This window comes from Mobula birostris, chromosome 17 (genome assembly GCF_030028105.1).
Source record: "Mobula birostris isolate sMobBir1 chromosome 17, sMobBir1.hap1, whole genome shotgun sequence".
NCBI lineage: Eukaryota > Metazoa > Chordata > Chondrichthyes > Myliobatiformes > Myliobatidae > Mobula > Mobula birostris.
The window spans coordinates 34,316,203-34,341,258 of record NC_092386.1 but is presented as its reverse complement, the minus strand read 5'-3'; the positions used below and the strand labels follow the sequence as shown (position 1 = coordinate 34,341,258).

At 39.9% G+C, this 25,056-nt stretch overlaps 1 protein-coding gene across 1 annotated transcript in view; it reads left to right on the top strand.

Annotated features, from left to right (window-relative positions):
• The first annotated feature begins 817 nt into the window (after positions 1–817).
• Positions 818–25,056, top strand: part of aldh7a1 (aldehyde dehydrogenase 7 family, member A1) — a 44,439-nt gene continuing 20,200 nt past the window's right edge. Inside the window, exons 1-6 of the mRNA XM_072281491.1 lie at positions 818–1,035; positions 8,203–8,256; positions 8,372–8,437; positions 11,829–11,909; positions 15,820–15,943; positions 19,737–19,869. Coding sequence (XP_072137592.1) covers positions 850–1,035; positions 8,203–8,256; positions 8,372–8,437; positions 11,829–11,909; positions 15,820–15,943; positions 19,737–19,869 — 644 coding nt within the window. The 5' untranslated portion in view covers positions 818–849. The remainder of the gene's footprint in view (positions 1,036–8,202; positions 8,257–8,371; positions 8,438–11,828; positions 11,910–15,819; positions 15,944–19,736; positions 19,870–25,056) is intronic.

Below are 25,056 nucleotides of genomic sequence, written 5' to 3'. Positions count from 1 at the left end.
AAGGGTTGCTGGGCATGGGTGAGAGAGCACAAGTCTGGGTATTTTTAGCGTTTTTAAGGGGTACAGGGGTTTTTCATAGAATATGATGAATAAACAGGAATAGGATACTAGGATGGTCAAAGATGGGAGGGTGAAGTGTAGGTTTGTGTGTGTGTGTGTGATTGGGTGAAGGGATTTAGAATGTATGTCTAGTGCACATTCTGGAGCAGAGGGTGGCGGTAATGCACCATTAAGCTGGAAGCCAACCGCTGTAAAACAAGATACAGACAGACAGACAATTAGCTGCAGCCTGCACCTTAGCATGACTCATTTAAACTGATGCTCCCAGAGTCGAGCTCCTTGACACACGCAGCCAGGTGTACTTTCCATAGACACTGGAAGTTTCCCCGATCTCCCATACCATGCAGCCCTTTCCTCTGTGATTTAAGGTGTCAGATTTATTTGGTCAAACTCCTATTATGTCTTTAATGAAGCACTGTCTAAGAATTGACTAGTGTTGGAGTAAGGAAGATATTGTTACGTACCAGAAATGAGTTGTCCGATCGTATTTGAATAATGGTCAATGAGGTCAATGAGCCGGGGGTGGGGGTGCATTTGAAAACAAATCCATGTTTATTAATGTAATTCCCCAGTACAGAGAGGTTGTGCAAATTATATGGAGCTGAAGTATTATACTTTAACTGGAACTATTATCAACCAAATTCCGGCCGTTTTCTGAATTTTGCGCGCCGTACGTCTTGCCTGTGGATGGGTGGTACTCGCTTCCACCAATCACAGTTTTCGGCGTAGGGATTTGGGTTTAGTTCTGGCGAGTCCTTCCCGTTTGCCTTGCGTGTGTCTACCATAACGATGCAGCGAGTGACGCTGTCTTTAGCCTGGCCTCTGCTGCGAAGAAAGGCTTTCTGGGACTGGAGATCGTCCGCGGCCATGTCCAGCCTCCTCATTCAGCAGCCCAGCTACAGCTGGTTGAAAGAACTGGGCCTGAAGGAAGACAACCACGGCGTGTTTAACGGGAGCTGGGGTGGGAAAGGCGAGGTAAGCAGGGCAGCCAGTTTGCGCTGCGACATGCACAAACCGAGTGGGGTGGCTATAATTAGAAAGGGCACACGGCAATCTCAGAACGACTAACTGGTTTGCTGATTTGGAACGGTATTTTTCTTCTGCTTTGTGCAATCTCCCACGAAACTTTAATAATGTGATTTTTGTACCAACCCGCCCCCTCCTTCACCTAAACTCCAATTAGTGGAGCAAGTAAGCAACATTTCGAAGCGCATATTTTAGTCTACTGTTCGAATCGGGACTCCACCTTCAAATCAAGTTAGTTTTATATTAGTAGTTAGCTTTAATTTGCAGCCAATTAATAATGTGTGCTCTCAACATAAATGTTTTATCTAAAAATCTTATTAAATAGGATAAATATCCTGTGAGATACCGATGTTGCTGTAAGTGTGAAAGTCAGCTAACCGAGTGTTTGGTTCCCCTTGCGTTTAAAAATTGCCATATGCCGTAAATACTCGGATTAATGGTTAGAGTACCATTAGCATTTTTGATTTATGAATAGGAAAATTGAATCACTTAGAACTATTCGATGTTCATGGCAAAAGCACATTAAAGTGTAGGTTTGTCATTAAAATGTTAACATATACATTATATTTACAACATTCTCAACTTGGTGGTTACAAATATACCTCAAACTAAAATACAATAATTCTTATTCAGGATTGATTGCAGCCCCTCAGGCACTCACGGATAGCCACTAGACACTACCTGCTCTCCGTTCAGGGACATCCAAGCATGACTGTATCCTCAACGAGGGGTAAGCGTTTGGTTGGAGCAGTGCCCTCCTTGGCCTGCAGCCTGGACTTGTGATGGCTGACGTGAGCCAGAATCAGGGGCATCTGACAAAAAGGTCCCCTGTTAGGCCTGTCCTCCTCTACACTTGTCAGGAGAGTGCTGTGGCGCAGTGGAAACTTGAGCAACCCCTTCATCTACTCAGAAAGGGGCTGCACCCTTTCATGATTGGACTCCTCCATGCCCCAGAAATAGCAGCCAGCCTTGGGAATCCGTGAACCTGCTTAACAACTATAGCCTAACATTGCTCTATGCAACTTTCTTCGCCCCAGGCTTCTGATGTCGGGGGGGGGGGGGGGAGTGGAGGAGGAGAAAAGATTACTTTGTAGAGCGACTTCCACTGGGGGACTGGAATATCCCATCTGGTAGGCAGATGAGGCAAGGAAGTCCAGAAGCGGCCTCTACAAAAACTACAGTGGACCTATCTCAGATACCCTCCTGTTATGAAGGACTGGCTCCTGAGGAGAGTTTTAGGATCTGGGCCCCATGAGCAATTCCAATTGTGTGCCCTACACTCACACCCTGTCAATGCTTATTGTGTCAGGGCAGCTGGATGCTTTGGCTGCGAGTCCTAGCGGCATGCAGTTCATTCCTATACCTTGTGGTTTGTCCCTTCATCTGATCTCCCTGGCAGCCAGAGCACCACTCTTCCCTGGCAAGGAAGTATGCTGACTGGAGGCGACCACAGCCCAGACTCTGTAATGGTCTTCAAAAAGACAGGCAACTCCTGCAGAGCAGTGCTTCTGATGCTTGCCACCAGAAGTCATCTTGAAGGCATTGCTTGGAAGTGAGAAAAAACTTATTGCCATGCACACTGTCATGGAGGATACTCGACATATTGTTTGTTCTGTAGAGTGCAAAGGCATGGAATCACCACCTGGGTGTGGTTGCATATCAGCAACTTTATAATACCTCCTTGCATGTTGGTGAGATTTTTGGGTTTACTTCTATGCCATTCTATTCTTGCTACTGTAGTTATCAGCTTTATTTTCTTCCGGTAATCTTGCTGCTTAGACTGGTTCTGGCTTGAAGGATTTGCTTGACATCCATCTGACCTGCCCTCCTTTGTTTCTTCCTATTTTCCATCTCCCTCATCAGCCAAGTGTCCCTGGCTGCAGTTGCCATAACTTTCCCTCTTGTAGGATTGTGCTGAAATATATCATTAAAGGTCTCCCACTGATGATTTGTTAGATGTCTCTGTTAATCTTTGATTTGTTTTTAACTTAGCTAGGTCACTTCTTATCGAAGTTAATAAGTTAGTTTTTACAATATTCGTAATTCTTCTCGATTACTAATTTATAGTATGCAGATAACTTTTGCCAAAGTGCCCTTGTGCCGACCTTTTCTTTGAACAACCTCATTCCTGAACAACATTCCTGGCAATTCCTTCTTGCTAGTGTGCAAAAAAAAATCTACTAGTCAAGGAAATTCTCCCAAAAATATTTCTATCTCTCTCTCTCTCTCTCTCTCTCTCCAATGTAACATGACCCCAGTCAATATCTGGTTAACTAAAGTAGCCAAAATCACCATTTTGTACTACTTGTACCTTATCTGCAATTCTGCAGATTTGTTTCTCTATTTCCCTCTCTTGTGGGCCTTTGGAATAAGCTGGGAAATGATCATGCCCTTTTCACTTTTCGGCTCTATCCTAGTGGATGCTGTCCTTGTCACTTTTCATAAATCCTTTCTTTTAACGTGACAATGATTTTAATCAAACTTCCACCATACTTCAGTTTTTTCCCCCCTTTTTCTTGCATCCCTGAATACTGAGCTCCCTTTTCCACTTTCAAGCCTTATTGCCACTACCTCACATTTCCATGGGGCTATTTGTGCTTGTAGTCTATCAATATTAATTGCCACATTTTCTGTTTACATATATAATTATAATGTCTTTATATTCCTCATGGTCCTGGTGATAGATTGTTACTTTGTTCTCTATGTTCAGGCAGCCTTCATATATCTTAGTCCTTTTTTCTACTTCTGCATGATCATCCCCATTCTTCTCTCAATATAAGTTAAAGTTTCACAAACCTCATTGATGAACCTTGAAGTTCAGCTTGCCCCTTTTGGTTATTGACCTCTTGCCCCAGCCTGGTTGCATAACCCCAAGGACCTGCATTGCTGGCTCCTATGCTCTACCTCAAGCTATGCATTGATGCTACAATGCTCTTTATCACCCTAACTAAGATATCCTAGAACAACTGCATTTCAATGCTTTACCTTGTGTTTGTTGTATATTGGTGGCATGGTTTGGAATTGGAACTGATTTATTATTGTCATGTACACTGAGATACCGTGAATAAAGTTAGTTTTGCAAGCTGTGGTGTACTGTTCAGCTGGGTCTTCTAATGTACTGTAATAAATTACAACAAAATTCAGAGTGGATCAAATTATAAGTGCATTTATTTACTTGTAAGGGAAAGTCTACCTCCATATATCAAGTCGTTAGAAGGTATTTTCATCTTACAGCTCAAACAAACCATTTTTATACATTTACAAAGTCCAGTGGTTCTTCAACTTCATGTCTTTTGAGGTTGTTCCATCCCATAATTGCATTCCTTCCTTATCTACATCTGTCTCATTTGTCTTTTTTAGGTTTCTTCCAATTCTCCCCCCCCCCATAACAGCTGTTTCTTTGTTGTCAAAACACTCCCTTCCATTTAATCTGCTGTAAATCACATACACACACCACTATAAATCACACCACCTGCTTGCAAGCCTTCTGTCCAAATAAATCAACAAACTGGCAAAGCACATTACATTTTACAAAAGCTAAATATTCATAAAGACATCAAGGCTGCAGGTACAATTTACACAAAGCAATGCAGATTATTTCAAAATATAAAGACATTGAGATAGAACAATGTAAAAATGATAGCAGAATGCAGAATATATTATCACAGAGAGTACAGTGCAGGTAGGCAATCAGGTGGAAGGGCCAAGACATGGTAGATTATGAAGTCAAGAGTAGGGCCAGAGGAATCCACACAGTTGACAACTGTTATACGGTTTAAGTACCCCTTATCCAAAATGCTTCTCAAAATGCTTGGGGCTGGAAGTGTTTTGGATTATTTGATTTTTTTGGGATTTTGTAATATATCCAAAGCTTGGGATTGCCATCATTTCCAAATGAATTTATGTGCTACTAATAAGCAATCTTTGTCTTGTATTGTTCATCACACATATGCACTGGACAGTAAAAATTATTACATACCATTAATATGAAAGTGTAGTGTGCGTAGGGTAAAACAGCACAGCAGCATTGGGAGAAAATACCTGAATCAGCTGTTGAATAACAACAAACAATGGCAGGCTTTCAGTCTCCACCTACAATGTCATGTTTTGTTTAAAAGGTTACATTTCTCTGTATTTCATTTTTTTTAAGGTAAGATACAATAATAAACATTGTAGACTTGGTCTGGTGCTAGATTTTCATGTTCAGATGCTTTAAAAATTTAATGCCTTACCTTTTCTTAAATTTCTGCGACCTGCTTGCTGAATATTCACAATTTGTTGTGATAGATCTTTGCTTGTTTCATGATCAGCGTACAGCTAAGCAGAATATGTTCACTCTGACACTGACGATACATAATCGGAATCTTCATGTTTTGCTTTATGCAGTTTTTTCTATTTTTCTTTAACTTCTGTTCATTACATATATGAAGTCACTTCTCAGAAATTTGTGGAATTTTCCATTTCTGACATCATGTCAGCACTCAAAAATAATTCAGATTTCAGAGGTTTTTGGATTTTGAAATTTCAGATAAGGGGTACTCAACCTGTTCCACCATCAAGCCACCATGCCATCACACACTCAGTTTGGGATGTCTGATCACCTGGCTTTACTTCAGGTACTGGCAGAATCTGAAGACCATACCACTAGTGGTGAGGACAAAGAATGTATGGTCAAGGGAGGTGGAGGAGTGCTTAGGCCTGCTTTGCGTTGGTAGACTGGACAATATTCAGGGATTCATCTTTGAGTCTGAATGAGTAGGCCACAGTTGTCACCGACTTATCAAAACCTGTGTGGATGAGTGTGTGCCTTTGAGAACGTGCTCAGACCGAAAGACCAATAGCCTGTTGACAGCTCGATCTGCGGAATTCAAGACTGGTGATCCAGAACTATACAAGAAGTGTAGGTACAACCAATGGAAGGCTATTTTAAGGGCAAAATATCAATTCTGATTGAGGCTAGACATGGAATCGGTTGCACACCATCTCTGGCAGGGTTTGAAGGCCATTACTTCCTACAAAGCAAAACCTAACATAATGGATGGCTGTGATGCTTCATCACTGAACCATTCCCACATATTGTAGACTCAGTTTCAAGGACTTTTTATCTCACTTTCTTAATATTTGTTGCTTATTAATTTTTTTTTAACTTTTCTAATTGCACAGTTTATTGTTTTTTTTTGCATGTTAGTTGTTGTCCATCTGGGAAAATTGCTGCCTCCTACACCAGTGTAAGGGGTTTCTTTTATGTTTCTGTGTACGGTAATTAAAATGGCTTCTTCGTTATGTTAAAATTAAAATGGCTTCTTTGTTATGTTAAATGCTGAGAAAGTCTCTAGCTAGCACTTTGCTTGGGTTAATACAGATAGCAGAGTACTATGAACCAATGAGTGTCCATGTTATTCTTTCTCGGGGTGATATGCTGTTTCATATGGCTGGGAACCAGGGGGTTTTGGCATGGAGTCGGAGGAGAGACCGTGAGGATGACGGACGTGGGGTAAGCTCAGATCGATCATTCCGGGTGGTCCCGAGCCGTGAGTTGACGGGGTCAGGGTGGTCCCGAAGAGGTCCCCGAGCTCCAACATGTGCACGAAGAAATTGAACTTTGATAAGTCTGGCGCCTTTTCCATTCCTTTTTTGTATTGAACTTCTGTTAATCTCATAGACTTAGTAATATCTATAAAGTGTAATTGGTAAAACGTACATTGTGTGCTGGCTGATGATTGATGTTTGAAGCTGAATGAGGTAGCAGTTGTACAGCAACTGACATAACTGGGAGACGAGGTGGGTGGCGGACAGGGTTTCCCCTAGATAAATACGAGCCAATATAGCCGAGCGTTACACCAGGATGCTGTTTGCGATTTTAGCTCAGTGTTTAATAGGATCACCCCTCCATTGCTGGTGGGTAAACTGCCCTCGTGTGTCAACACCTCTGTCTGTAACTGAATCTTGTTTTTCTTGATAGAAAGACTGTAGTCTGTCCGTGTTGGCAGCAACATCTCTAGCTCCCTTGAGCTAAGCACCGGCTTGTCTCCCCTGGGGCAGCGTGCTCGGCTCACTGTCGTTCACACTGCTGGCACATGATTGTACAGCTAGAACCATTTCAAATCAATTCAAGTTCGCTGGTGACACAACAGTGGTTGGTCTCATCAGCAACGATTATCAGACGGTGTACGGAGCAGAGTTAGACTGGCTTGGTAACATAACTTGAGTCTCAACGTGGACAAGACTAAAGAGATAATTGTGGACTTTAGGAAGGTGCAAACTGACCCTCCTCACTGTACATAAACAGTTTATCCAAGGAGAGAGTAAGGAGAACAAGATTCAGGGAGTGCACATAACAGTCAGTCTCACCTTTTAGTCAAGAAAGTACAGCAGCGTCTCCACTTTCTGAAGAGATTGAGGCCTCATTCTAACCAGTTTTTACAGGAGCACCATTGAGTGTGCTGAACAGCTGCAACACAGTCTTGTACAGGAATAGCAAGGCTTCTGACTGTAAGACCCTTCAAAGGATTGTGAAGAGGGGATCATCGGGCAGGGTTTCTCTTCCACCTATTGGAGATATTTATCAGGAGTGCTCCATACACAGGGCCCTTAGCATTGCCAATTAACCCTCCCATACATCCAACAAACTTTCTGTCCTGCACCCCCCCCCCCCCCCCCCGACCATTGGGCAGGTGGCATCATTGCATTATGGCAAGGGTTGTTCAGATGGAAGACAGCTGCTGTTTCCAGGCTGTGAGACTACTGAACTCCCTGCCTTCACCCAGGTATCATCACATACGAAGTGTTATACTGTTTATTTTTTAAACTTGTGTTGTAAATGCACCTTACTGTCTGTTAATTGATGTGTGGTAATATTACTTCTTGTTATGTACTGTGATGTGCACCTTGGTCCTGAGGAACGTTATTTCATTTGGCGGTAAACACCCGCATGGTTGAGTGACAATAAACTTGAAAGATGCCTGAAAGCCTTTGTCCTTACTCCATCATTGTTTTGTGCCTTTTCTGAAATTCTTTCCAGTGATTAGTACATTAAAGGTGAAATTTATTTGGATGAAGTTGACTCTGAGAGTGTAATGGTGAGTAATGAAGTTTCTCTGCTCTGCTTTACCACAGGTTGTCACTTCCTATTGTCCAGCAAATAATGAACCAATAGCCAGAGTAAGGCAGGTAATTACTTTTTATATATTCAGTCTTGGAATTTATTTGATAACCTATTCCTATGAATTTGTTGGACAGTGATGACATCATTTTGTTTTTGGCTTTAATCTGTGTCATATTCTAGGCCACTTTGGAGGACTATGAAGAAACAGTACAAAAAGCGAAAGAAGCATGGGAAATTTGGGCGGACGTAAGTGTCCTGAACCAATACTTTGAAAGAAAAGTTTACTATGGCTCCACACATCAAAGTTGCGGCTGAATGCAGCAGGCCAGGCAGCATCTCTAGGAAGAGGTACAGTCGACGTTTCGCGCCGAGACCCTTTGTTAGGACTAGTCCTGATGAAGGGTCTCGGCCCGAAATGTCCACTGTACCTCTTCCTAGAGATGCTGCCTGGCCTGCTGCGTTCACCAGCAACTTTGATGTGTGTTGCTTGAATTTCCAGCATCTGCAGAATTCCTCATGTTTACTACGGCTCAATAGCTCTATGTATTAGTTTCTGACTGTCAATGTCCTGGGTATGAATATTATCCCTAAGCTTAGATAAGACATTTCCTGGTTTGATTTTTGTTAAAAAGGATTCTAAAATCCATCCTACATTCAATGCCAGTTCATCCAGAGCTCTGCTTGCCAACACTTATTTCTTTCTTTCCCTAATTTACAAACCATGAGACAGGTCCTCCCCAGTTTCCATTCCTGCAGACTGATTGTACATTGATAATTGTGCCACGCAGAGTTCCCACAAGGCAGAAGATCCCTACAGCGCCGCAGCAGCTGCTAACTCCATGACACTGGTCTCCCAAAAGCTTGTTTATATGTATGGGCTGTGCATAAATTGGGTGCGTGTATGCTGGGGAGAACCTGTTGTGCCTGAGTTTGAAACCTAAATCCTTGTTTACAAATGCATTGTCAGTCTCGCGACATCCTTTCATTGTATTGTACTCCTACTTGGCAAACTAACTGTGGGGGGAAAAAAGATAACATTGTATATATACTTAGAAACAAATGTGGACATTGCAAAGTCAATCCCTGTCAATTAAACTTGTGCTGCCTACATTTCAAAATTGTGGGAAATGACACTTAACAGCCTGACATTGTTAAAGTTCCACGTGACAACATCTGGAACCAGGGGTCAGTGTTTCAAAATAAGGAATGTTCTATTTGCGTGACTTGCATTTTGTTCTTCCAGAATCTTTCCACCATCTCTAAGACATGTAATATTTTACCCTCTACTTGAACAGTTGTGACCAAGTAGATCCATGCAATCTGCTTGATTGGCTCTTCATCCACCATTTGTTACATTTTACAATAGCTGTTCTGCTTGTCATCTAGAATATCTCTTCCATTAAATACCAGAACAACATCACATAAACCCACAGTCTCTAATATTATGAAGGCCAGAGCGTGCCAATGCATAGGTCACAACCACTGCAGGCTCTCTTTCAAATTACTTTCTGTGCATACTTGGAAAAACATTGCTTTTCCTTTCATATTGCTGCATCTAAATTATGGAATCTCATTCTGCAAAGCATTTTGGGAGTACCACTCCCTGAAAGACTATGCAAATTTAAGAGGTCTCTAATCAGTTCTTTCTCCTTTTGGGATAAGCAGGGATGACTGTGATGTCTTTTACCCCAACAAATGAATTCTTATTTTTGAAAGGAAATGTATGGTGTTTTAAAGATTTCTTTTGATATTTCAACTTCTACCTTATGTGTGCATTTTTTATGTTGCACTGAATGGCTTCTTATAAAAATACACATTTTTGAGATTGAGTTAATTTGATTACTTTAATTGGATGGTTTTGATCACTAAAGTGTTACAGAAGTTTTTAAATCATTGTGCAAACAGCATGGAAAACAACTAACTCCTTGCACAATAGTTGCACTTTGAACTTGCCCTTTTACTTCTGAAATTAAGGTGTAAATCCAATGTTAATGTAAAGGAAATTGGCTGCAGTGTCACTGGATTTTGAAAAGGGAATGAATAATTTAACATTTTGCCACAGAAATTTTGTCTCTTTGAATTGGGGGTTATACATTACTACAGAAAATTGGCTAAAGGACAGAAGGTGGGAAGCAGGAGTAAATCGAGCTACTTTGGCTGGATGATGGTGGGGTGCAGTGATGATCATAGATGAACATTCAGCTGGTTATGTTTTTGATTGCCATCGAGTTGCTGTCGACTCATGGTGACCCTGTGGATATTGTGGTGGCCCTTAGAGTTTCCCTGGCAAGATACAGAAGTAGACCGACTGGCCCAGCTGTATTAAATGGAATAAAAAACTAAGTGCAAGGTATCCCAGATTGTTAACAATATAAATAGGAAAAGTAAGCTGCAAGGAGGTTTGATAAACCTGCAAAGAAATATGGATAGGTTAAAGAGAAGAGAAAAATTCATAGGTCAAGTATAATGTGGAAGAGACTGAGGTTAGGACCCTCAGTCATAAGAACAGAAGCAATATATTTTTTTTAATAACATCCTTGTAAGTTTTGATCTGCAGAGCAATTTAATTCACAAAGTTAGCCTGCAGGCAAAATGAACAATTCAGAAGGTGAATTGTATGTTGACATTTCTTTTAATGAAGTAGATGTAGAGGCGAAACAACATAATGTTATACTTGTGCGGAATTTTAGTGAGATTACATTTGAGGACTTTATCCAATTTTAGTTGCAACACCTGAGGAAAAGTCTGCTAGCCATGGCAGCAAAACATGGTAGATACATAAATTATTTTGCATTGAATGTGTTCCTAGGGGAGCACGAATGTTCAGTTGTTGGGTAGGCCATGCGTGAGATATAGATGGATAGATTTTGGGAAATTAAGTGAATTGAAGGACATGTGGATTAGGTAGGAATAGATTGGTGAATTTGACCTCTGCAAGATGCAGCAAAGAAAACAAAAGATTTAAAATGGATTGTTGACATTACGATCTTCAGGTTAACATACGACCTAGGATAAATGCAAGTTAGTGTTTCCTAGCTGAAGGTGTTACAGATACCTTTACAAGAAATACGCACTTTTGCCACTTCCAGAGAACCCATTTTAGAAATCTAATTATTACTGAACCAGCATGGTGAGGTGAAATGGCTACAGAGAAATGCAACCTCGGGGGTGGGGGGGGGGTGGGAGGGAGACAGAGCAGAACTCTAAAACTATGTTTGCTGCCAATTTTGCTTTTACAGTTTTGTTCCGACAGAAATCAACCTTTTTCCCCCACGTATAAATTTCGAATGAATGTATTTTTAGTAAATCACCAATAAAACAAAATCCAAGAAAAAATAAATAGCCTGAATTTGTTTGGTTTGGTCCAAACAAATATGTAATGAACACAATCAAACACTTTGCATAAGTATTTTATTTTTAATACCAGGCACAATTACACTTCCAGTAACTTTGAGTACAGAATCTGTCTTTATAAATGCAACAAATTATGGCATGTAGTTAGTCTTTTTAACTGCTATTTTGTTTCAATGTCTTAAAATTGTTTCAAATTAAAATCATTCAGTGAGCCAATCAGTTAACATTTGAAATACAGGCTTAAGAAAATGAAACAGAATTTGTGTTTTTGTATCTTGTTCAGATTCCAGCACCGAAACGAGGAGAGATCGTGAGACAAATCGGTGATGCTCTGAGAAAGAAGCTTAAAGTTCTGGGCAACCTGGTAAGTGTCATTTAGTAGAAATTTTTATATTTTCTTTTTAGGAAAAGTATAATTTGTAAATTTGTAATTCATCATTTCAAGTAATTAACGTTTTTAGTAGCCTTGTATCATTCAGCTTTATCATTTTGCATAAAAGGTCAGCTAGGACAAGCAAGAAAAGTGTGTAAAAACTTAGAGCTCTTTTTGAAAAATCTTAGCTTTCAGTCACAAAAGCTTTTACAAAGTGTTTTGTGTGGGGAGAGGCATTTTGGGGTCGATGATCTTGTTGCCATTTTTTTTGTATGGGGTTCGATTTGCTGTTGCTCTTTGAACTGGCTTCCATGTTTCATGACTATCTGGAGAAGAGAAATTTCAGAGATGTATACGGCATACATACTTTGATAATAAATGAACCTTTGAGCCTTTGAACCTTCGAGTATCTGGCAGTGGTAAAGCAGGCAAGTCAATAGAATTTTCCTAAATTCCTTGCATCTTGTGTTGGGTACGTGGCCAAGTGGTTAAGGCGTTCGTCTAGTGATCTGAAGGTCGCTAGTTCGAGTCTCAGTTGTGGCAGTATGTTTGTGTCCTTGAGCTAGGCACTTAACCACACATCACTCTAGTGTCTGCGAGAGTGGCGCCCCACACAGGCTTCCAATCTGCACCTTGTAAGGCATGAAAATGCCCGACGCAGGCCTCTCGTGGTCGGAGTCAACGTTCGTTCCCTCCCTCCCTCCCTTGCATCTTAATTTTACCTTTTAATCAATGAATTATCACTGGGAGAAAAAAAAAAACCCTTTTATAAAGGAGAGGGAAGCGAATACAACATATAAAAATATTAGATTACGCTTTCATTCTTTATTTATTGTGTTCACTCAAGGTTGAATTTCCAAGGAAGCAAATGTTTGATCAATTAAGGACTTTTTTAAAAACTTTTTTTTCCCAGTCTTCCAGCATCCACAGTTTTCTTTTGATTTTTACTTAACTCTCCCAACAGTAAGCTGAGGTGAGAAATCTCAGGGAATGAAATCTAGAACTCCAAACATACATGAAGTGATCTGAATTTTATTTGTTATCAACTGCCTTTTTAAGTATGCCAAATGTTTGTTAGCCATTTCTGCTTGTAGTTTTGTATTTTCAAAATGAGGATAAAACTAATTTTTGGGGCCAGTGAAAGTAACTATACCTCTTATTAAGCAAATGTAGATCGACATGTACAAGGTACTGTTTAACAACAAAATGAAAGCTTGTGCTTGTATTTTTCTTAACCTTAACATTTTGTTATGAATTACGAATGCTACACTTTTATGTGTTTAATGCTGAATCCAAAAGCTGAACAGTAACAAGTAAAAAAATTGGAATTTCTGGAATGGGTTTACCAGTATTTACATTTGAAGAAGAGATTTTAAACAAAAGACACAAATTTAAGCATGTCTGTCTTTTAGTATTGTAGAATGCTATTGAGTTACTAGTTAAAATTTCCATTGAGGATATCTTGTCAGAATATAGAAGCAACATCATCCTCTGCAGTGGCATAAATAACTGTTCATATAAGTTTCAGTGTTTTCCTTGATGTCATAGAAAAAAGCAGGATCCTTAGAAATTCCTGTTGCTTTATTAAAGATGAATTTAATTTCTTTTCCTGCACAAGTTGCATCAACCTTCAATAGATAAACTGTTGAGGTAAATAGCTACTCCTCTTGTGTTAAAGATTAATTATGGTGACAACAAACTTACCTAAGTGGAGATAAGATCTCCATGTAACAATTTCATTGTAACAAATACTAGTTATTTTGCTCACATTTATTTAATTAACTGGATTTAATTGAGAGATTTGTACACTTAACTTTTGGACCTTTAGTTCATCTCGGTGGATTATTGAGGTAACAAAAACTGCGATTTCTTCTAAATTACAGAAAGGCAGTGTTAGTGAAATGATGAATACAAGGTTGGAAGTGCAGGTTAGCATCATGTTGGCTGCTGAGACTGTATATAAAATTGTTTGATCTGAGATGGAGCTGGGGGTGGGGGGGGGAGAAATGAAATGAATTATTATGATGAAGTTATGATAGGAAATAGATCATTTTCAAAGTAATAAGTGGCTGATGTACCAATTCAGACTTTTGAGTGAAATAATATTCTTATGTAGTTGCCTAGTTAGGGTTGAGACTACAAAAACTCATTATAGACTTTGCAGATCTTTAGAGTTTGTATCGTAGAGGAAAAAAATGTTCAGTTCCTTGGGTGTGCCATCTATATCATCTAAGTACAGATTATAATCAAGAACTTAATTTGTATAGAATCCAATAAAGAGTTGTTGCTCTTGGTGAACGAATGCTCACTTTAATTAGTATAAGGAGCACAGAGAACAAGTAAAAGACTGCAGAAGCTGGAAAGCTGAAATAGAAACAGAAAATGCAGAGAATATACAATATACCAGAAGGTGAAAAGAAAGAAGTAGTTAATGTTTTAGCTCAGTGATTTGTAGGTTTGACCTGATGTTACTTCTCCCACCGCTGACCGTGCATCTGCTTGTATCTATGATTTTCTTTCACTTGTGATAGCATAAGTGTAGCACGTGAGATGTAAAGGGAGTTGTACATTTTCTTTGTTTACCTTGGTTTGCTGATAAAATGCACATGTCAAAAGTAGGTTCAATGAATCTGAGTGAGTGCAAATTTGTATTAGAAAGGGAAGATTTTGAAGAAAATTGGGAGTGTTTCTTTCAATGCTGCATAATTCTTTAAAACAGAACCAATATCTTTTAGTTTTTTGTTAAAGTTCTAAGTTCAAAGTTCTTAGTTCAAAATAAATTTATTATCAGCGTACGTACTGTATATGTTACCAAATACCACTGAGATTCATTTTCTTGCGGGCATTCTCAGATAAAAAGAAACACAATAGGATCAGTGAAAAACTACGCATAACCAAAAATGGACGACCATTGTGCAAAATACAACAAATCGTGCACCTACAATAGGAAAAACAAAATAATAATAAATAAGATTGAGAACATGAGTTGTAGAGTCCTTGAAAGTGAGACCATAGCTTGTGGAATCAGTTCAGTGTTGGGCGAGTGAAGTTGTACACCCTGGTTTGGGGTCAGATGATTGAGGAGTAATAACTGTTCCTGAACCCGGTGGTGTGGGACATAAGGTTCATGTGCCTCCTTCCTGATGGCAGCAGCAAGAAGAGAGTATTGGCTGGATGATGGGCATCCTTGATGATGGATGCTGCTTTCCTGCTCCTTGTAGATGTGCCCAGTGGTGGGGAGGTCTTTACCTGTGCTGGATTGCACTGCATCAACTACTTTTTGTAGGCTTCTACATTCAAGGGCATTGGTGCTTCCGTACCAGGCTGTGACGCAACCAGTCACTATACTCTCCATCGTACATCTGTAGAAATTTGTCAAAGTTTTACAATACATGCTGAATCTTTGCTAACCTTTAAGAAACTAGAGGCACTTCCTTCTAATGGCACTTGCATACTAGACCCTGGACAGATCCTCTGAAATGATAATGCCAAAGAATTTAAAGTTTCTGACTGTTCATCTGCTTTATGCGAACTAGCTATCACATTTTCTTTATTAAAGCAACGACTGCATTTCAGAAAGTACGTTGACTGTAAAACATTTTGGATTCTGCCTTCTTTTAGGACATGTTGGAATTGCGCATTTCTAACTGAAATACAGTTTGTGTGAAAATTGGAAAGGAAAATTGACTTTGCAATAGTTTACAAGACCTATTTTAAGGCATTAATTGAAGTATCTATGGAGGCTGATTTGTAACGTTGTAAGGGAATTGCTTTACTTTTATTAATGTATTGCTGCATAACATCCAGATTGGATGTTTCAACATTCATGACTGAGAGCTTAATATAGCAGCCACAAATAATTGAATTTCCTTCTAATTTTTTCTTCTGTTGACTTCTTTAGCTTTCGTTGGAGATGGGGAAAATTTCCGTTGAAGGCGTAGGAGAAGTTCAGGAATATATAGATATTTGTGACTATGCAGTTGGACTATCACGAATGTTTGGAGGACCTGTATTACCATCTGAACGTAAGTGAGTCCATATGTTTGAATGAATTCATGTTGTTGTGAATGCCCATTGTATTGCTCTGTTGTTTTCCATCTGCTAAATGCTGTTGAACAGAAGCTGCAGTTAAGATGTAAAAATGGAACGAATCCTAAATAAGTTATCCAGATTTGGGTAATGCCAGTTTCACCACCGATGCCAGGAATCTTCTGTCTGACAAGAGTCTAGTTTCTTACAAGGGAATATTTTTCACTTTGCAGTGACCATCAGGTTGTTGTGAACAATATTATCCAGTAATTGTTTAAAGGTATTAAATATTTAAAAGCAAGCATCCAACTTGGTTTATAAGCAACAAGTTGCAAAATTATTTTTGCTTCTATCTTGCTGTGTGTTACATGATCATTGGCAATTGTTAGCTGCAAAATATTTCCAATTAGATGAATTAATTCTATATTAATTAAAACTTTGGTATATTATTGAAAATTGTAACAATTTATAATTGTTTTAATAAATACCCTAATGTTAATAGGATAAATAATCCTTTCAACTGTACAAATTTATCCATACTAATGCCATCACAGACATTAAATTTAGAAACTATTTATAGTTTTAATGTTTGGGGATGTAGGCATCACTACCCATCTCTAATTGACTTCGAAAGGAAATACTGAGCTGCTGCCTTGATATATGGCAGTAATCATGGTGAAGAAACTTACTGTACTATAATAAAAAAACAGAAAATGCTGAAAACATTCAGGCAGTGTTGTGGGGTGGTAAGGTAGCATAGTGATTAGCACAACACTTTTACAGTACAGGCGACTTGGGTTCAATTCATGCCGCTGTCTGAGTAGTTTGTACTTTCTCCCCATGGCTGCATGGGTTCCTCCCACAGTCCAGAGACCTGTTGGTAGGTTAATTGGTCATTGTAACTTGTCCCGTGACTGGGCTAGGATTAAATCGAGGGCCGGATGAGCCTTCTCTGAGCTGTATCTCAATAAATAATTAGAAATAGAAACAGTTAACATTTCATTTGAAGAGCCTTCAGTAGAACCAGAAGAGATTGAAAATGAGTTACTTTTAAGTTGAAGAAAATGTGGGGGTATGTGCCATGAGGATAAATCGTTGAGATCATCTAAATGTTAATGGTGCAGTTAAGTGAGAGGGGAAAAAAATTGGGTAGTATCTCTGACATGAAGGTAGTTAGAGAGTGAAAATCAAACAAAAGAATGTGAAATGCAGGAATATACGACATCCTGGCATGACATGCTGTGAAAGGAGAAAAAGTGACCTGATTTTATAGAGTCTGACTTGCATCAAAAGCTCATTTATGATACCAAAAGTAAGCTAATGAAGCTATAGAATCTGGAAGGCCACAACATGCTCACACAGAAGATATATTATTCCTCAAGTTTATATATAGAGACTCATCATAACAGTTCAGAAGACCACAGAGATCTGAATAGGTGTGGGATTAAAAAGTGGAGTTCCAATCCCCCATCGCGATAACCTGATTTGTGTTTGAATGTAGAATATAGAACAGTACAGCACAAAATCATTCCTTCAGCTCACAATGTGGTGCTAAACAATTGAACCAATGAGTGCTAGTTAATTGAATTCCTCTTGCCTGTGCATTGACCATATCCTTCCTTTCTTTGCATATTCATGTGACTATCTAAGAGTCTCTTAAACATTCCAATGCTATCTGCCTCTACCATCACCCCTGGCACTGCATTCCAGGCCACCGCTGCTCTCTGTGTAAAATCGAAAACTTGCCTTGCACATTCTCTTCGCTCACCTCAGTACTAGACATTTCAATCCTGGGAAAAAGGTACCAGTTGCTTTCTCTATATATGCCTTGCATAATTTTTTAAACCTCTAATAAATCTCTCAACCTTTACTGCTCTGGAAAAACAGACCCAGCGGTCCAAACTCTCCACATAGTGCAGGTGAGTATGTGGTAAACATGCTCTGTGCCCTTTCCAAAGTCTGCACATCCTTCCTATGATGAATTGACCAGAATTGAGTGCAATACCCTATACGTGGAGTAATCAGAGCTTTATAAAACTCAAATGCAACTTCCTGGCTCTTGAACTTAATGCCTTGAGCAATGAAGGCGAGTATGCCTTATACCACCTTTTCCATCCTATCAACCTGTACAGCCACTTTAAGGGAACCATGTATACTTGCCTGGATTAAACTTCACCTGTCACTTCTGTGCCCAAGTTGGCAGGCAGTTCATTTACATCCTTCTGTAACCTTCGGCAATCCTCTTTATAATCCACAAAACCGGCAATCATTGTGTCATCTGCAAACATGCCCATCCTATCACAGTTTCATCCAAAGTGTGTGTGTGTGTGTGTGTGTGTCCCAGTAGAGATCCTTACAGAACACTAATCACAGACCTTCTCACTTTGTTCATTGTAGAGAGAGTGTTTACCGAAGGCAGTGCATTAGAATGGACGTGCAAATGAATTGCTGTTTCACTAGAATAGTTTGTTTGGGACACGGGATTATAGGAAGTGAAAAAGCAAAAGGTGGGTATGGCATCTCCTACGGTATAATTGCATGGTGCCTTAAGAAAGTCAGTAGCTGCTGGAGGTAGAAGAGCGCACTAGGGAGTCAGCTTTCAGAATGCTGAGAGGGGAGATGAAGATTTATTTATTTTATTTAACAACGCAGAGCAGAATTGGCCACGCAGCCCCAGCAATCTTGATTGAACCCCAGCCTAATCACGGGACAATTTACAATGACCAGTTAACCTACCCGGTCTGTGTTTGGACTGCACAAGGAAACTGGAGCATCTGGGGGGAAAACCCATGCGCTGTGCTGGGAGGACGTACAGACTCCTCACATGTGACAGTGGAATTGAGCTCCAAACTCTGACGCCCCGAGCTGTGATAACATTACACTAACCACTACGCTACCGTGGCGCCCTAATGATGCGGTTGAATATTGTTGAAGCTGTCAGAAGTTCTGAACCCAGAGACGGCTGAGATGTAAGGTGTGGACTGTCAGAACACTCTCCTTCTTCCATTTAGAAGGAGGGTCGAGCGTTTTGTCAACCAGGCATTTCTGTGGAAAGTCTCAATGGATCAAGTAAAATGGAGATTAAGAAACTAAAAGAATAGTTTGAGGTTCTTGCAAGAGGTAGAGTTGTAGGAAGTTTATGGCCTGTCCATTCATTTATCCTGTGCCTTAATTAAATGACTGTTTAACTGTGATTTAATTCGTCATGGACAACCTGTTTTAATTTATTCTTAAACAAGTAGTTTTCAACTTGGGGTTTGTATTATAGAACTAGTAAGTTAAAAGGAAGGTAAATTCAAGGTGCAGTAAATTAGAATAATTGAAGTAGATTATGTTCTCAGACCAGGGGTAGAATTTCTGTGTGGTTTCTCCCATCTACTCACCAGGACTTCAGTGGACTTGCCCCTGCCACAACCACCACCACCGCTCCTCCAAATTATATAATATCTGGAAAATTTCAATGAAATTGTACTTCTGTAGGCTTCTGTTTACCCAGCAACCCACCTATTTAATCCTAACCTAATTGCAGGGCAATTTATAATCAATTAACCTATTAACCAGTAAGTCTTTGGAATGTGGGAGGAAACTCATGCTCACTAGAAAGACGTTCAGAGGGACAGCAGTGGATTTAAACTCTGAACTCTGACACCCCAAGATGTAATAGTGTCGTGGTAACTGCTGTGCTACTGCGGTGCCTCCAAATCACTGAAACAGAATCGATCATCACCTGTCTCCACTCATAATGGGGAATATTTTATTGATTTTTTTTTTCCATTAAATCTTTTCAAGGTCCCGGACATGCTCTCATTGAAAAATGGAATCCACTTGGTCTAGTTGGAATCATCACTGCGTTTAACTTCCCAGTGGCTGTTTACGGCTGGAATAACGCTATTGCACTCATCTGTGGAAACTGTTGCTTATGGTAAGTTATGTTGACAGTGATGCATCTTGAGCTGCATTCATTGTGCTTCTTGATTGTGTTACGTAGTTTATGAACATTCAAGAGAATGGGATCATCTAGGAAAATTCTTGACTTTTCCAAGAGATGGGCTTATTGGCTGATTACGTTCCTCTCCCTCTCTCCACTTTTTCAGGCTAAAAACGTTCTGTGGAGTGCAGTGTCTTAATAAAATGGACTCCATGTTAATGCCTGGTCTACTGATCAGATAGGGTGAGATAAGATTTGGTAAAACCTTCTACAGGTTTCCCCGCCATCCGAAGTTAGAGCATTCCTATGAAACGGTTCGTAAGCTGGAATGTCGTAAAGTGAAGAAGCAATTACCATTTATTTATATGGGGGAGAAATTGTGAGCGTTCACAGACCCAAAAAATAACCTACCAAATCATGCCAAATAACACACAAAACCTAAAATAACAGTAACATATAGTAAAAGCAGGAATGATATGATAAATATACAGCCTATATAAAGTAGAAATACTTTTCTACAATCATTGCCGCACTGTCCACTGTAGCAAAAATCTCACGCAAGTGCACTCGGCAGAAACACTCTCTCCAGTAACCTTTAAACTATGAAGCTGCCAAATCATACCAAATAATGCATAAAAATACACAGCCTATATAAAGTAGAAATAATGTATGTACAGTGTAGTATCACTTACCGGAATCGGGAAGACAGTGCCAAGCACACTGATGGTGTGTTAGGTTGAGTCGTCGGAGGTTGGGGCGGTGCAGTTGTCCCCACCCTCCAGGCTGTGGACTGATACCGATCCGTGAAGCATGCAGTGGTGGCTGGAATGTGCCCAGCACATCTTTAAGACGAAATAAACAAGCTAATTAATTTACGTGCCGGGCAGCACCTAATTAATTTTAGCTTGTTTATTTCGGCTTTTTTCTTAAAGATATGCTGTGTGCGTCCCGGCCACCACTGCACCGCTGCATTTTTTGTGGATCGGTATCGGTCGGCAGCTTGGAGGTTGGGGTGGTGGGACAGTGGGGTGTCATCTCATCATCGTCCGTTTCCATCAGGGCAGGCAGGTCATCATCTTCTATGTCTGCCTGCCTCAGTGTCGAAGGTCGAGGTTCGTCGTCTGCTGTGGCTGATGTGGAAGGCTTGAAAAACGACTATGCTTGATTGCTTAGCCTCGCGCATTTTTCTATCATACAGTTCTTTGTAAGCACTCAAACCGTGCTGTAAATATGCCCTAAACCTACGTACCCTTTCAAAATTAATGTCGTACTTTATCATTGCAGCGAAAATTTCACGCAGTTGCTTCATGTTCAGTTCCTGGACAACTTCACTTTCGGTCTGTTAGCTACTGCATTGGGTTTCGATTGTTATCCTTTCCTCTTCCAATTGCATCAGCTCTTCATCTGTCAGTTCTTGGTCATGGGATGCCAAAACCTCTTCAACATCATCTTTGTCAACTTCCACAAGCCAGACTCACTTTGTCCTTACTTCGTTCACCATGATCAAAACGCTTCATTATGTCTAGTTTTACGCTAAGTGTAACACCCTTACGAGCTCTTTTAGGCTTTTCCGATACCTTAGAACTCATCTTGCTAACGGATGCTCAAAATAAATCGAGATAAAGCACAGATGCTCACAGGCACGTGTTTAAGCAATGCCGGCTAGAATGCAGTTCCGGGGGAGGAGCTTGGCTGCTCGGGGCGTGGGCTGCCTTTTTTCATTACAGTGAAAACACCTTCTGTTAGCGAAAACTGGTAACTAATGTAGGTCTTTCGTAAAGCGAACGTTCGAAAAGCGATGGACACCTGTATATGCTTCTGTAGAATGGAATTGGAAATACTTGATGGGTACTGAAGGGGTGAGACTGAAGCCTTGACAATACTTTGGAAGGATTGGGGAAAATGCTTTCTTCAGTACAGTATACCTCATTTAAAAAGTGTTCTTGAAATCTATTTCATATGCAATATCTTGTCTTGTAAGACAATTATACGATGGTATTATTTATTAACAATACAATATTAATAAGGTATTGCTCAATTTTTAGCAAAACGAAGGGGAAAAGGGGTTCCAGGGTAAATTGGGCTGTAATTTTTTTGTAATTTGGGGCTCTGTAATAAAAGATGTGATCTGATGTGCATTTTAAAAATTCTTCTTGGTTTGTTTTCTCTTTGTTGTTAGACATATATATAATTTTATAACGTAGTGGCTTACTGCATTGCTTGAGAGGAGAATTAAGATTGAGTTCTGTTGATGTATGACTGGAATTGCACTTGAACAATTTCATAATTATTTTCTGATACTAACTTACAAATAACTATTTATTCTCAGCTCTGACAACAGATAGTTACTACTTGGCTCTAATTGTAATGGCCAATGTTTTGTTAGCCTTAAGTGACCAACCTTACAATATTCAGTTATTAACTTGAATCTCTCAATTTGCAGTCACTGTAGCTGTGATTATGCACTTTTATCAATGTGGATATCTTGTCATATTTTGAGTTCTCCATTTAAGCTATGGACAATCTCACCATTTTTTTCACCTGCTCCTGTTTGCACCATTTTGCAATTAAAATGTTCAGCTTTTGTCTTATTCCTATCTCTTTCCTTGCAGTATGATGAAATGTCTTCCTTGTCCTAGCACTACAGCTCGATCTGTTCACTCTTTTAACTCCAACTGTATTTTAATCCTGCTAACAGTGACACAACAATGCGAATAAAATACTGAGAAACAAAATAAATTTTATACAGCTAGTTTACAAGTTTTGGTGCAAAATCAGGTCTGGGCACAAAATTAGCTTGGTATTGTTATTCTTTGAAAGAGTGAGTGCTCACTTGAGGGCCTGAATAACGTTTTTTTTACACGACCATTTTCTAATAGTGGGTGTATACTGAAAACATTTCAAATGTATAGAACTGTCAAAAGGGTATAAATTCATTCAACAAAATCTGTGTTCAGTTTCTTCTGGGAGTTAAAATTTTGCGTGTGTTGAGTTGTGCAACACAGATGAAACAAAATAAATTGGAGATTTGTAGTGTCGATCTGCAATTAAGGTTGAGCAGAAAACTCCTGACACTAAATCAGCCATTTCCTGCTTTTGAAATTGATTAGCTTTGTAAAGAGAAAGCTACTCAGTTGTGTACATTTGCCCTATGAAGAGTACCAAGTGTTGGAAGACATTTAGAAAATACATTAGAAAGGCAAAGGGAGATCACAAAATATCCCAAGTGCTGGATTAAGATAATTCAGAAGATGGTTTATAAGAACATTGAGGGCAGAAGAATAATCAGGAGTAGAGTCCATTGGGGCAACCTGTGTGTGGATCCAGAGGTATAGGTGAGGTTCAAAATGAATACTTCATTGGTATTCACAAAGAAAACACACTATAGATGGAGGTTTTGATGAAGGGGAAGGTAAATTCTAGTGCAAATCTCCATAAGTAAAGAAGAGGTACTCCATGTCATTGAGGGTTTAAAACTGGATACATACCAGGGCTGGATGAGAATTATCCCAGGCTAAGATGGGAGATGAGGGAAGAGCCTGTTGAGGCTCCATCAGATTTGTTTAGATCTTTGCTAACCACTAGTGAGGTACTAGGAAAACTGAAGGACAGCAAATATGGCCCCCTTTTCGAGTTTATTACAGATTTGTGAGCCTGGCAATAGTAGCAGAGAATCTATTGGGGGGGGGGAACCTGAACAACAGGATTAATGATCACTGGGAAGGGCAGGAACTAATGGGAGATGACAAACATGATCTAGTCAAGGATCGATTCTGCCTGACCAATCTGACTGGATTCTTTTGAAAAGGTGGTGAAGGGCATTGAAAGAGTCCCTGCAATAGAGATGGTTTCAGTCAGGCCTTTGATAATTTCTGCGTGGGGAAGCTGGTTCAACATGTTAGGGATTATTAGATGCAGGGCATGTTGGTAAAGTGAAATGGCGGGTTGTGTGAGAGAGAAGGGTTAGATTGATCTTGGAGTAGGTTAAAAGGTCGGCACAACCTTGTGGGCCGAAGAACCTGTGCTGTGCTGTGGATCTAAAATTGGTTTGTCAGTAAACAGGACGGTGGAGACGGTTGCTTTTATTGTGGATGCCCGTGACTTATGATGTTCCTCAGAGACTAAGTGCTCAGACCCTTGCTGTCTGCATTATACATTAATTAATTGGATATGGATTTAGAAGGCATGATCAACATACTTGCTGGTGGAGTTGTTAATCATGCAGAAGGTAATCTCGGATAACAGAGTGAAAATCAATGTGCTGATAAAATAGCCTGCAAAATGCCAGATGCACTTTAATCTTGATAAATGTGAGGTGATGCGCCTTCAGAGTACCAGTGAGGCTACGATATACACAATGGTTCTATGGAGCATTGAGAACCTGTGGACCCTGACGTATGTCCATGTATCCTTCAAGGTGACAGCACAGCTAAATGCCACAGTTATTCAAGTTATATTGGATATTGTCTTCATTAGTCCTGGCTTTCAATACAAGAGCAGGGAGATTATGCTGACACGTATTAAAAATTTAGTCAGACCTTAGCTGGAGTACTGCTTGCAGTTCTGGTAGGAAACATTAAATACCATTGGAGAGATCGAAGAGGAGATGCACCAGGATGTTGCTTAGAGCAGAGTGTTTCATTTATGAGGAGAAACTACGCCTACTTACCCGGAAATGAAGGAGGCATAGATTAAGGATAAGGGATAAGAGATTTAGAGTGGATCATAGACATAGGAGCAGAATTGGGTCATTCGGCCCATCAAGTCTCCTCTGCAATTCCATCATGGGTGATATATTATCCCTCTCAATTTCATTCTCCTGCCTTCTCCCCTTAACCGCTGATGCTCTGACTAATCAAGAACCTATCAACTTCTGCTTTTTATATATCCAGTGACTTGGCCTCCACAGCTGCCTGTGGTATTGAATTCCACAGATTCAAAATGTATTCCTCCTTGTTTGTCTTCTGAAGGGATGTTCTTCTATTCTGAGGCTGTGCCCTCTGGTCCTAGACTTTTCCACTGTAAGAAACATCCTCTTCACATCCACTCTATCTAGGTCTTTAAATATTCAATAGGTTTCAGTGAGATCCACCCTCATTGTTCTAAACTGTAGCAACTATAGGCCCAGAGCCATCAAACACTCCTCATCCCAGTGATGTAATAAACAAATTTCCTCCCTTA